Here is a 15,025-nt window from a genome sequence, read left to right as displayed (position 1 = left end):
TATCTGCCCTTGTATCTTAATGTGTTGACCAGCACTTAAAGAGCCACGCTCTTTCAAATCCTAGCTATAAACTCATTTCTGCTACATCTTCCACCACCAAGGAAAGTACAAGGTAATTTTTTTTTCTAATGATTGCCCTCTATTTTTGTATGCGAGGATCAGGGCATTACACACTTTTAATGAGCAAATGCATGGAAACCTCTACAGCCACCTCTTGTAATATCATTAAATACTAACCTCTTATAATGGTCACTTGCCCTCTGCTTCGAAGTGTGCACTCTCGGAGGCTAACTCAGTGCTGTTTGTTTTGTGAGTTGCCTGGCAGAGACATCTGAGCAATGGAGAATGAAAACAGCAAGAAAGCATCTTCACCATGTATCTGAAATTAGCTGGAGAGTTATCTGAAGGTTATTCTGAATGCCAACAGTGGTGGCACACAGACAACCTACAGCCAAGGAACTAGAAACTGAAAAGATGCTACCCCTCTTCATTTAAAGTAAAAGCAGATTCTAGAATATTATACAGGTAAAAAGTAATCTTACTACACTTGCTTTGAAACTGAAGGGAGTTTTCATAATCAAGCATTAAATATAATATAGTATTAACAAAGAAGTCACATTGCCAAGAGCTGAAATAACCTGAAGTATTTAGTTGGAGTATTCTCATGGGGAGAAAAAAAAACACTGTTTAGTAGTTTTCTTCCACTGTTTTCACTGCTTCTTATTTCCGCTTATAAGGAGCCTAGTCTTTCCTGTGACTACAGATGCACAAACAACAAGAACATGTTCCACTAAGTGCTGCATGCCAAAACCTACATGCAATTAAGCTTGACCAAACAGTTTCTAGGAGCTTGAACATATTTGCATTCCTGACAAAAGTTCCGCAAACAAAAGCTCTTTCTGTAAGAACGGTATGCGTGTCTTTGGTACATGTCCATCAAAAAGATTCCTTCTCCAGGAGATAAAAGTGAGCCTGCCTTTCTCTCTCTGACTGATCAGACAGCAATACATCATTTTTACATGATGGAAGCCACAAAAACACATTCCTGGGCAACAAGAGACAAGAAGAAATTTCCAGCATTCACTGTTTCCCCACCTATCCTGAAACAGAATTAAGCCAAGAAAGAAACTTTCATAGAGTAACAGAATCATTTAAGTTGGAAAAGACATTGAAGATCCTAGAGTCCAACTGTACCACCAAGTCCACCACTAAACCATGCCCCTAAGCACCACAACTACACATCTTTTAAGATAACTCCAGGGATGGTCACTCCACCTATCCCTTGGAGCAGCCTGTTCCAATGCCTGACAACGCTTTCAGGGAAGAAGTTTCTCCTAACTGTCAATCTAAACCTCCCCTGGCACTACATGAGGTCATTTCTTCTTGTCCTATTACATGGGAGAAAAGACTGACCCCCACCTCACTACAACCTCCTTTCAGGTAGCTGTAGAGTGCAATAAGGTCCCCCCTGAGCCTTCTCCAGACTAAACACCCCCAGTTTCCTCAGCAATTCCTCATCAGACCTATTCTCCAGACCCTTCACCAGCTTTGCTGACCTTTTCTGGACCCACTCCAGCACCTCAATGTCTCTCTTGTAGTGAGGAGCCCAGAACTGAACACAGGATTCGAGGTGCAGCCTCACCAGTGCAGAGTACAGGGGAATGATCACTGCCCTGGCCCTGCTGGCTATGCTATTTCTGATACAGGCCAGGATGCTGTTGGCCGTCTTGGCTGCCTGGGCACAATCGGGTTTACGTTCAGCAGCCATCAATCAGCAACCCCAGGTCCTTTTTCTAGAGCAGCTTTCCAGACACTCTTTCCCAAGCCTGTAGCATTACAAGGGGTTGTTGTGGCCCAAGTGCAGGACCTCATAAAACCTCATAAAATTGGCCTCGGCCCATCAATCCAGCCTGTCCAGATCCCTCTGCAGAACCGTCATAACCTCCAGCAGATAAATACTCCCACTCAACTTGGTGTCTTCTGCAAATTTACTGAGGGCGCACCTTACCCAGCTTCTCTCCTTCTCTGCTGCTTCACTGCAGAGTCCTATTGTGTAAATACACTTTCTGAGAAAACCAATAAGCACCAGTGCTTCACTCTGGTTTTCCTCCTGATAAAAACTCATGCTGTCCATTAAAGAAAGGAAGTTTATCAAGCAACTTTGGTAGACATCTGATAGCTGCCTTAGTTTATTTTAAGTCTGAACCTGCACAGTCTTCCAAAGCAGTGCTGGCAAGCCAAGTGATGGGCTGATGTGTCCTCCTGTGCTGGTGGCATGGTGCACAGCTGAGAACACCCACTGCACACTCATTGCTCAGGTGGTACCCAGGCTCAGACACACACATTCACACTGTTGGATGCCCTCTGTCCCTGGATTTATAGATTTGAAATCTTATCTGCTCAATAAAAGAATACCAAACATAAAATAGAAGTAGTAATCAACAAATGCAATCACATCATTTTGGTGACAATCACCACCCTAAACTGACCATACCACCTGGATTACTGGAGATTTTTGTATTGGTTATTAAACAGCTGGATGCATTCACAGGCAGTATTTGAGAAGACTGAATTAAACTAAGGAACTTGGTCGCAGCTCAAAGAGAAAAATGCTTCAGAAAGAAAATGTTGTTTATAAAAGGAAAGTATCCTTTTCCAAGATATTTTTTTTCCTCTTGAAGGAATGAAAACATCACAATGAAATGGCAAATACTAGTGTATCAGTCCTAAGTGAATTTTGTATGATTTCTCAACTGCACTCAACGTTCAGTACAAGAGGCAAGCTCAGATTTCAAAGAATAACATGTTCTGCACAAGAGAAAGAGCATTTTGCAGGACAAGCACAGCAGAGGAGTATCATTACTGATGCATCTTATTCTGCACTTATTCAATCTGAGTGGGTGTGCCTTCTGCGTAACCATCTGATGTGTGATCTTGCAGTTACATCACCCATGCCACAAACAGTAACAAAACCTCTTAAATTAACTGATCTTTTTAGAATGTAGATTTTAAGTAATGATGCTGAATATAGTATATTCAAATAGATGTGACAAATAATTTCAAGAGAATTCCAGCCACTTTTATTTATTCTTATGAAGCTTCTCCTAAAATTTCAAAAGGCTTTGAATAATGTTAAATAAAATGTTAAATTTCTAAAAATTCATGATAGTATTGTACTTGTTATTGCAAAACCTGGTCACTCATAATAGTAGTCAGATACTGGTCTATATTAAGAAACTTACCACTATTTTATTCATCTTTTCAGATACCTCTGCATACAATGTTCCACACCTGCTAAAGCTTAACAATGATAGATTGATTGATTTAGCAAATCAAATGAATTGCTTCTATAAAATTTACATTTGACTTGTTCCTTTTTTTTTTTGCTTCTTAGAGGAGGTTGTCATATTTAAAAGCAGCTTTCACTGGATATGACCTTTTCAAAACCACACAGAAGAGCAGCCAAAAGGGGCAAGATCAGAACTCTATCTAGCCCAGGATCCCATCCTCCCGTGCAAACCCAAGTGGCTGCCTAAGGAAAGGTAAAATTAGAGCAGGCAATAGATGATTCTCCCTCAGGGACTTCCCAAGCTAGATGTGGTTTTCCCATATTAAGTAATTCTTAAGAGATCTCCCTTCTGTGAACTTCTCCTTAGACTCAAGTAAACTTTTATCACCTACAGCATCTGTTGACAAGGAAGCCAACTGCCCCTTCATTTGGTTCATTGATCACTCATGGAACATGGGACACAGTAACTAGTTGACCCACTTCATCCATGACACCTGCTGGGGAGCGCGGGTACTGTTTACTTGCTTTAAGCTTACTGCTTTGTTCATCTCTCCTCTTCATCCATCATCTCTCTCAACGCTTATGACTCCTAGCATATTTAACTAAATGTGCAACAGAAGCTATTCCTGCCTTTGGTCAGAGAAGTGCCATGAAGATAAAGATATTCCAGTTCCACAGATTTAATTTTGGGGGAATCTGGGGAGGAGAAGTGAGAGAGTGAAGAAAGGAAAAGTGATCAAAGTCCAAAACTTCAGAAAGTATTTATACCACCACCCAATTCCAGATTAACCATAGCAGCACAATGATGTACCATTGTTTTTCCATTTCCTAACACTTCTTAACAATGCTTGGGATTTGTTTCTGGGTGGATATTTGGGGGGATTTGTTTGTTTTGCTGTTGTTGTTGGTTGTTTTCTTTTTTCTTTGTACTGGCACTGACGCCAAATAGGTGCCTTCACAAATCTCTCAGAAAACTCCTAGCCCCATTACCTCAGGTCTGAGCAGCATTAGGTGTTCCAGACCTCAGAATTTTATGCACAAAATTAAAGTTGTTCTGATTTTCCTGTTCTTACTTAAGTAATCCAAGGTTTCCTGATTTTATACATAAAAAAAGAACACTTCCTGAAAAATTAACCTACAAGCTACTATTACAAGCTTTTTACTAGAGTAATTAACACTGATAAATTTGGACAGATTAGGATTAGTTTGTGGAGTTGTACAGTAATTCCCTAGCTGCACAGATCTGTGATGAAAATACACCATGACTCCAAGTCAAACCAAATATAAATATACTGTGCCTTCTGTTAACTCAGGCGTCTTTAGCTAGCGCTTTGCCAAATAATATCACTCACCCCAGAAAACCACCACAGCTGAGAGCATCTCACAAATATCAGGTCAGAGTTAAAAAGAATGTATTACTGCACCATCAACCTGACAAGCATATTTCAGCATTTATTCACAGGGCACAAATGGCTGTAATTTAATAGCCTTTGCAAAAGCAGAAGTATTTTGAACATGACCTCCCTTTCCCCGCCCCAGTTAAATATTTTATCATATAACGCACTGGAATCCACGTCAGTTGATGTATATCTGTATGTACTGGGTTCAAAGGTGTGTACATGTGTACATTTGCAGGATGTTTTTTCCATAAGGGAAAGAAAAGAGGAAATATCATCCACATTAGTCAGCCTTCTCACTCCAGTCCCAGCAACTGACTGCAGAAACCTCCAGAATTTTTCTTTCTGAGTCAGTTTCTGATACCACTCTCCCCCCCGACACAGACGGGAGCACAGCAAGGGTGCAGTCGATAAGGCAGAGGGCAGGGCTGCCAGAGTACTGGCTCTACAGGAACCTCATGACATTCAACGAGACAAAGTCCTAATCCTATCCCAACCCCTGGATGGACTTAACTTCTGCAATGGCAGAGCAGGGTGGGGAGCTGGACTTGGAGGTCCAACTGGGCTGAACATGAGTCAGCAGCAACCCCAGCAACAGGTCAACAGCACCCAGGGCTGTACAAAATAGAGTATGGCCAGAAGGCTGATGGACCTGATCATGCCCTCTTTCCCCAGTGCTCATTACGCCATGTCCATGATGCTGCCGTCTCCAGTTTGGTATCCCCCAGTACAGGAAAGATGCTCATAAACTGGTAGAGGTCATGGGGATGGTCAGGGCTAAGAGATCCTAAGCTTGATCATCCAGCTTCTTCAGCCTAGGGAGGAGTTCTCAGCTTAGGTTTTCTTCTGTTTGTTTTTTTTTGTTTGTTTTGGTTTGGTTTGGTTTTTGGTGTTTTTTTTCCCTTTTGCTTCTTAAAGACAACAGATCTCCATCATTTAAAAGACACATGAAAAGAGCAAGTCTTTTTTGTGGGGTTAAGCTTGGCAGCTATCTAGCAGGCTTCATTCTCCCTACCCCACCATTTCTTGTCTTTGACGGCAAGACATTGTTTCATTTAACTGGTTTCAGTAACAAGATGAAAAAGACCCTGCAACCCTCTTGACATGGATATGCACTTTATAAAGACATTTGAATTTGTTAATGCATTATCAATTACATTCTGCAGTATCCACAGTAAGAAACTAGTTAATGCCATTTTGAAGGATACTATGAGCATTCTGATTAAGCAGTAGTAGCAATTAGAATTGAAAGCTCTGAAAGCAATGTAACAATCAAAGCTCAGGAATAGAAATGGCCAAAACTACAGTTTCAGATGAAGTAGGTTCCACTGTCCAGCTTTAACTTCTCTATTTACAGAGCACAGTTAAATGACAAAGTCCTGTATCCATGGAAAACTTCAAGAAGTCAGCTTTCCCCAGTATTTAAATATAGGAGCTCTTCCTATTGAGTTGTCTGCCCACAGAAAAGCTTACTGAACTTCAACAATTTACATGTTAAGTGGAGTGAAAAATAATACAACAGTGAACTTGCATACATGTTTCTGTACAATTGATATTAACGTAATACAACCTTATTCTTTTATTCTTCTTTCTTCAACTTCCAACCTCAGTTACCACCCCCCTTTTTTTTTTGTATAGAAGAAAATAGAAAGTTACTAAAAAAAAAAATATGCAGTTTTTCTTTTGTAACTTGCTGTTAGTCATGCAAATTGCCTTCCCTTTTCTACTGCACTGCTTTATAAACTGCATCTAATGCTGGGATGCTAGGGGATTGCTGTGCATGCTTAAAACGCATGCAGGTGCCTAAGATTTAGCTGGATTCCCATGGGACTCCTAGAAGGTTAGAGACACTTCTCTTAGCACAAAGGAAAAGAACACTAAAATAAAATATTGTAAAGGCTTTTAGTAATAATGTTATTCCAGCGATAGTTTGAAAATGTAGTAGGATCAAAAATGAGGACTTTGAACAAACCAAACAAACCTTTCAGCAGAAAGCTGCTGTAACCTCTTTCAGCAAATAATTCAGTTTTGCACCTTAACTGCTTGAATTCTAACATAAAGCTATGGATCTGTGACACTGGAGATGCCTGAATTGCTCTCAGTGCAACTAACAGACACTACATGAGTTTTTTTTCCAAATTACTTCATACTACTCATGTACACTTGCAGGTACTAGTATACAATTCCAGAAGTTTTTTATTCTTAAAGCAGAAACATCTTCACAAAATGAATAAATGGTAAATCAAACACCAGCAAAGGAATAACCCCATAAAGGAAATGTAACTTAAATCACTCAATAGAAAAAAAATAAATAACAATCCCAACATTTCTTGTAATGATCACAAACTTCAGAAAGTAGAAGGATTAAACAGCACCACACCCAACACTTTATAGACTTTACACTGAAGAGTTGGAAGTAAGTTTCTAGCAGGTATCGTCCAAAGTCTGGAACATAATTTATTGCTTACAATGGTTTTACTGGAATGATTTAAAGCTTATCCAAATTAAGGACATGAGCATGAATATTTTACACTAAGCACAAGTTCCACAAGTCTGAAAAAAAATGCTCTATTTTCATTTTCTTTACCTCTGCATAATTGTCATCAGTATTAACAAGTAAAACATGCGAAATGAATTATCCTTAAATTAGTTATATCATAAACAGAATAAATAGAGCATTTTTAATGGTTAGAATATGGCTATGCCTGGTAAGTATTACCCATTTCTATGAATATGTCCATAGGGGAAAAAAAGGGAAAGGAAAAAACAAAAAACAAAAGAGAGAATTTCCACACTTATGTAGTCATAGGAACATTTCTAAAGTCATTCTAAAGTGAGGGTGCTGCAATTTTCCATTTCAAGGAAAGTGTCACCAGGAAACTCAGTTACCACAATAAAAGCCTATTACAACCACATGTGTAAGAAATGTTATTTCCCTGGATATAAGTGGAAGCAGCATTCATTGTTCTAATTAAATTTTGGTTAAGTGGCTTGCATTTCAGTTCTCAAGACCCACCAAACAGTCTTATTTCTTTCATCTCAACTTGAATTCAAAGATAGTTTCTTAACCTTTATGCTCAAGCCTTTGTGGTGATTGACTCTTCAGTCACATAGGTATAGGCTGGAGACCTTAGACAGGTATAAGTTTTGGGCTAAATACTACTGTATTTCTTGTCCTGAAGCACTTGGCTTCTATCCAGTACACAACTTTCTGTTCTACAGAAAAAAAAAAGGCAGGAAAGGGTGGCTCCGTGTTGGGCGTTTTGGGTTTTGGTTTGTTTGGTTTTTTTTTAAAGCCAAATTAGAAGTAGGTTCTTCAACTTATTAAAAATGTATTTTTCTTGGAAAAAGCACAGCAAATTCAGGTTCAGCTCCATCATGCACTCTTATTGTAAACATGAAACTCTTAAGCAAAAAAAAAAAAATAGAAACAGAAGAAAGATCATAGAATGGTTTGGGTTGTAAGTGATCTTAAAGATCATAAATATCATAAATGGATACCTTCCACTAGGCTAATTGCTCAAAGCATAACTCTGCAAATGTATTAAATATAGAAGGTGGCCCAAGTATGAATTCAGTATTATCAACAGCTAACACCAGCTCTGAGCTACCTGTCCACAAACTGGCTTGTGTTATCTCTCTCTCCTGTAAGTATCCATTTTCAGGGTATTTGACCCTGTCTCCCTTGAGCAAAATATGGCAGTTCTTCCTGAAGGACAAAATGGGATACAAGTCCCAAGAGAGTTGCTCATAATTATACCTCAAGCTTCCAGCTAAGTCACTTGTCAGATAAAAGAGTTGAGTGTCACTGGCAGAGCAACCCTAAAAAAATTCTTCCAAAGACTGACATGTATTACTGCTTTCACAATTAGAAATGTTTATTTTTGGAGAGCTTTAAGAGCACTGAAAACAACCACCCACTCAAAAGATCATCTCTTCTATCCAACAGTTGTAGTATTCATCCCGTAGAACAGAAATTTCACTTCGCCTTTGTTAACCCTGCAGAAGAAAGTATCCTGAGTAGGAAATAACAGGAATCAGGAAATTTGGCAGATTCCCCAAGACTAGACAGGAAGAACATTAAAGTAACGAGAAACATCAACTTATTAAACAAAACAGAACAAAAACCAAAACCAACAACAAAACAACCCCCTTTTCTAATTAGAGCCTAAGATTTACTAAATAGCATGCAGTTACTTTCCACATGCAAAACAGGAATCTACTAATGGATTGAATGTAGCACTGGAAGAAGCTACACCTGCATTCAACCACTCTCTGCTACTGATTCACTGCTATTTTCAGGAACCCTATTATATCTGCACATTTAGTGGTTGCACCCAAAAAGACAAGTAAGGCACCTCTGTCACTGTAAATTGGCACCGAAGCTATTGTAACCTGAATTATGGGATTAAGAAGGTGGGTACTAGACGATGCTTTGTGTTTCACTTAATTAGTCAGTCCTAGAAGGTTTCCCTTTTGACAGCCCCTAAAATGAAGAGAGTTGTGCAGTAAGGGACAAGAGTTGCAGTATGGCTGGTAGTGATTTTGCATATATGCTTAAAATTGTTAATGTTGGTATAATGGGTACAATTGGTCATTCTTGTTTAATCAGAAGAAAATACCATTAAATGCATCCTACTCCAGATGGATGAAGAGATGCAGAATATGTTCTTACAGCCGCATCCCACAGCAACTATTTCATTTTCTCAGGGTTTATCTTAAAAGCATCTGATCTTTAAACTTCTTTGCAGTATTTTATAATTCAGAAAGTATTCTCTGAAGTGAAATAGACACCCTGTCTCAAAAAAAAAAAGAAAAAGAAAAAACCCCACAAAAATAAAAACCAAATCAGCTGAAATGCATGAACACAAGGATGAACATGACAGATAACAGTTGTTACGTGTCTCTAGTTGGCTTTAGTTACATAGAGCTTTATGCAACACAAAGCATGGCATTCAAATTTTTCAAAAGTTGCTTTTTTCTTTAGGAAATAATGAAACATAATTGTGCTAAAGAAACATCAAATTGGTAAGCTTAAACTATTCAAAAGTTAGAAATGCCAGGGCCATAGGTCAGAGCTCAGTTACTTCATCTCATGTATGCACTTAATTTCAACTTCAGCAAGACTTGTATGACAGGGTTTTCTGTTCGCTTTATACAATTTACACTTCATTTAGTGAACAGGATTGATAACAAATATTTGGAAAAGTACAAAGCAGCAAGAAGTTGAAGGCCTTATCCAAATCCCAAGTTTTGCAAGGCACAGAGATACTTCTGGCTACCTTGGGAGATAGTTTGAGCCTCATTCTATATATAACCCTGTAGTAAAAATATTAACAGGAGCCAAATATTTTAAGCTGCTATTTTATTGAGAAATAAAATTGCTACTGTAAACCAAACTTCAACATTAGGGCTCAAGGGCTTGTGGTGGCTTTAAAAAAGTTTGTTGGATTTATTAGTAGTATTAATGAGACTTGTGGAGTGGATACTTCATTTTCCAGATTTTTTTTTTTTTTCAGACAGAAGAACTAATTTGCTTGAAAGACAAGACACACTCTCAGTCTGACTCTTCAGGCTGCCTCCTTTAAAACTGATGACTGGGATAACAAATTCCACCAGAACTGAAGTTTGGCATCTGCCTAAGCAAACTCGCCCTTTCAACTCCACAAGTCGATTTTACAAAGAACCATTCCACAGCTGGGAACAGCTGGGTGTGTCACCTCTAAAGAGATGGGTAGGGAAGTACTTGCATTTTTAAATAGTAACTGACAACTGAGAGTCACTGAGCTCATATTGAATTCTTACTTTGACAGGACTAAAAAATAACCAAATGAAGTGAATCTCTCATTGGTGTAAATTTAAAAAACCCTCTCAAGCTGCTGGGTTTTAAAATAACACCTCCTCCAATTAAAAATAATAAAATCCTAGGCTAAATAAAAATAAAATAAAATAAAATATACTGAAAGAATGGAAGAAAAATGCATAGGCATATACACAAATAACTAGCCACAAAACAGTATGATGTGCACATGACTGCCAAACATGGTATGCGAGGAATAAATCCATCTGGATAATCTTTATTGGAACACATGACACATTGCTGTACTATACCATTGAGCAATAACTTCTGCAGATTTACAGAAAGACTGAACTATAAATCTCAGGCATTACTGCACACTCCCGTTTTCATTGGCAGAAAAGAAACCATCCATGCCAGTATATTTTTTCCACATTACCTGACTACTAATCTCATTGCTGATCTGGCAAAGCATAAAGTTTGCAAGGCTTTGAAGAGCAACCAGTAATTTTAACCAGCCCTCTTCACACAACCTTCTAAACAATGAAAATTTAAGGAGCTTTTTCTTTGCAAAAAGGATAATCACATAATCACTTGGAACTGAGAGTCTGGATATTTAAGAGGATTCTTGCCTCTCCTGTCCCAGATACTAGTTGTAATTACAGAGGACTTTCTCATTATCCCTATGCATCATCTCACTTGCAATAGAAAACAAAATACAAGTGAAAGTTGTAACCTCCTTACCAGATAGGAAGATTATTTTCTTAGCACAGCTTCTGGCAAGCCATGAGGAACAGAGAGTCTTCACCTTAACTCAGGTGACAAAAGAACATCACCCAACACACAAATACAAAGTTCAGTATCTCTGAAAGGCATTGTGGTGGTGTTGATGAGATAGAAAGACCGAGCACTTATCAGCAAAGGTACAGTTAAAGGTACAAGGAGAACTTACTTTTCCTTCTGGGAAGGGAGCCTGCCCAGGTGGACAGGACCACAGCACAAGATGCCAACAGCCTTAGGGCATATGATTTCCCACAAGGTAAGGAGAAGGAGGTACCACACGTAACTGCCAGGCAGCAGAGGCAGGAAGAACAGAGGGAACACCTCTCCACAGAGCACATCATCCTCAGTGGGCAGGCGATCCTCCTCCAGGACCTTTCCAGCACCAGAGGCATCAGAACAATTAGAGAAGTCTACAGAAGGCCCAGCATGGCAGGGATGGAGATGCAACCTCCCAGCCAGCATCAGAAATTGGTTTTGCTCTGACATAAAATGACAACTCTCATGACTGCCTTTAGCTACATAAGCAGACCCACCCTTTTAATAGTACCTTCCTCTTATCTCCTTTTCACATGCAAGGCAAATCAGGTATCTTCTTATGCCTGGCAGTACATATGTGTATCCCACCAGCATGCTGTTCTCAGCCTGAAAAGCTGACTGTTTCAGCAACAGTTTAGTTAACCTATTTTGGGTAGATAAGCATGCTCTAATGGTGGTGCAACTGCAGAACACAGCAATACTGCTGAGGTGTCAAAATACACACCACTTCAGGCACACGTAAATGTTATCCTGCACAACCTATCGCAGATGGTTTAAGATGTGGGCAATTAGCCTCGGGTGACAGCAGCAAAATGGATTTGCTTAGGAATGTTAGCCAAAAATAAAATGTAATCTTTTATAAAAATCAGCATATAAAAAAGGTTTCCCCTCTTTGGGAAAAGAAATTATTTACTTCTAATGCTGAAACTAAGGTTAACAGAGGATAATATGAAAGCAAGACATGAAATAGTATCCCTTTTCTGAGGTCTGGCATCCTACAAGTTTTGACGAAATTGGTAATTCAGCTCAAATATATGAAGTTATTTATTTCTATTAAATAACAAAAAAAAAACAACAACAAAACATCAGATAAAGCTCCTGATCAGATAGCATTTCTGTCCTGACACACATATGACTCTCTCTGGAAACCCTCTGAAGACTAGATTGCCCTCTGGGTAATCAAATGACTCATAATAAACTTTTCAATGGGGAGAGCTCTCTTCGTATAACTTATTTCCTTCATTTGTTGGACTAAAACTTCCCATCCCCCTCCAAACTCCTAAACACATCAAAATGTGCTGGTATAGTTTAGGTTACCACTTTACAGCACGCTCAGATACAGAAGTTTTGAATTATTTTAAGTATTTTACACACACTGTGGGACTGGCATATAACAGTTTGGAAAAATCAAACTTATACTGAAATGCATTAAAAGAGCATGGCTATACCACCAGCAGCTGGCAGCTTCCCAGCTCTAACCCAGACCCCTTTCATTGCTCTCAGTAAGAAGAGCTCAATGGTTAAACCTACTTTTCTGAAAATCACCAACTAACCTGTTGCCAAGTACCTATGATGTAAAACCCCCACTGCCTTATGGCAACTTCAAATTCCAGCCTTACTCTCTGTTCCCAGAGCTGGGAGGGGAACCAGCAGAGCTGAAAGGATAAAACAAAACTAAACAAAACACATCACCAACAAAACCTGGTTACAGACCCACTGGATTAATTTCATGGCTGACCTCACTTGGAAGCTGCTGTTAAAGTAGGGACAAGTTGGACAACATACCTTGCACAACAGTTTGCTAACTCGACCTCCCCAGGGTTTCAGCTTGTCACTACTGACATTGCTGAAGACCAGCTCCTGACTGCCTCTAACCCTTCCTGGTGATACTCTTGAAAGCAAACCTCCACAAAAATAACTGTAGTGAGGGTTTTGTGGATAATTGAAGCATGCTAGAAGCTACCAACCCTCCAGCTTTTGGCATGATGTAGGAACCAGCAGCAAGAATACCAGCATCCTGGAAAGGTGCCAAGTCCCTAAATACGTTTCGGGTATGAGTCAAAGATTGGAAAATGCATTGCCATCTCAAGTATCAGACCTCAAAACGGTATGAACTTTCATTCTGAAACCAGGCAGAGAGTATGTCAACATGCTACTGCCAGATCCACCTACATAGAGATTTCTTTCCAATTAAAGCAACTGTGTCATTTCACAGTATTTTTTTTCCCTTGTATTTACAGAAGGATTACTGCCTATTCTTCTTTTATAAAACCAGCAATGTAAGATAGGAATCAATTCTTAACATTTAACCTGATAGGTTTTCAGCAAAAATCACTGAAGCTTCTCTTTTTTTTTTTTGAGACAATAAATCCACCCTTTGTACTAACACAATAAAAACAGCTAATACTGTAACAAAGCAAGATGCCCCAGGACAATATTTTTCCATGACACATTTATCTTAAAACACCTGTTAAGTGTCTATACAGTAAAAATGCACCTTAATCTCTCAGAAACTACTAAGACTCCTAATAGGAGACACAGCAGTCCTGAGATTTGAGAATCCATCAATTATATTTCTGAACCAAACCACTGCTATTTCACCGGAAAACTCTTTTCTCTGTAAACATGACAATTTCCCTTTGTGCAATTCAGTACTTGATTTCTACACCCCCATTGACAGGAGATGTGACATTCAGTAACAAACACCTGATTAATAGTTGGAGTGGTGAGACCCGCGGTCCTTGAGGAACACTGTACCTCAGCCTCGGAGCCATTCAGATAAGTATCAGAAGTACCACCTCAGCCTTTCAGATTTTACATCAGTAATCTCAAAGCATAAAGGGAAGCGATGCTTGCGATACCATTTAACAGTTAATTTTGCTCCAAGTTTAAAATAACCCGAACAGTTTCTCTCTCATATATTAAATCCTGTAAATATTCATTAATTATTTTGCTTGTAAGGTATAATACTCATGTTTTAAAATTAAATTTGTGCAAATCGTATCTACCAGTCTCAACAAGGCTTAAACCCTCTCCACAGTATTCAGAACTGCTTGTACCAGATTAAAAGAATTTTCCATAGGCAAACATTAAAAATAAATAAATCAATAAAAAAAAGACCGTGAAACATCTTGGAGGGAGAAGGGGAGGGAGAAAACAAACCACAAAACTCACTTGACTGTAACTCGATTGGACAAATCCTGAAGATCTCCTGGATGAAAAAGCTGAGCTTCTTTCAGTCCAATATTTTCACACGCTTTCAGAAAAACATTTATATTATCCTGCAAAGAGAAGTAGAAAGCAGTTGCTTAGTTAAAAGCACTAAGCAGGTTTTGCAAGATGATTAGCGACAGCCTCTGAATGTCAAAGTCCAGTTCACGTAAATAATACTGAAAAAACAATCTTTGGGATCATAAACACAGGTTGTTCCTCATGCACATAGGCAGGCTGGGTTGAGATCTCAGTGACTGAGGGGTATGTTAAAGATTACCTGGCATAAGGCAGCAGTGAGCCAGTAGGCAGCAATCTCCACTTTGATGTCAGCTCTGTTCAGCAAACAAACGCCCTCTTCCTCGCTTTGCACGACAAGCCTCACCTCTTGCCTTTAAAAATAACTCCAGCTACTGACATTCACCACCCAGAAACTCTTGGCAGGGGAGGAAGAAGAGGAGGGACGCACTGCTTCTATGCTCACAGACCGCTGAGGGAATACTGCACCTGGAG

At 39.1% G+C, this 15,025-nt stretch overlaps 1 protein-coding gene across 3 annotated transcripts in view; it reads right to left on the bottom strand.

Moving 5' to 3' along the window:
- LMO7 (LIM domain 7) overlaps positions 1-15,025 on the bottom strand; it is a 128,081-nt gene that overhangs the window by 59,095 nt on the left and 53,961 nt on the right. For all 3 annotated transcript variants that reach the window (XM_057424038.1, XM_057424039.1, XM_057424040.1), the window contains exon 4: positions 14,477-14,583. In XM_057424038.1, coding sequence (XP_057280021.1) covers positions 14,477-14,583 — 107 coding nt within the window. The remainder of the gene's footprint in view (positions 1-14,476; positions 14,584-15,025) is intronic.

The sequence above is a fragment of the Pezoporus wallicus genome, unplaced genomic scaffold (genome assembly GCF_028554395.1).
Source record: "Pezoporus wallicus isolate ANWC-B61680 ecotype Strahan unplaced genomic scaffold, APGP_CSIRO_Pwel_v1 contig_16, whole genome shotgun sequence".
Taxonomy (NCBI): Eukaryota; Metazoa; Chordata; class Aves; order Psittaciformes; family Psittacidae; genus Pezoporus; species Pezoporus wallicus.
The sequence above is the reverse complement of the archived record's forward strand: the minus strand, read 5'-3'. Positions and strand labels throughout refer to the sequence as shown.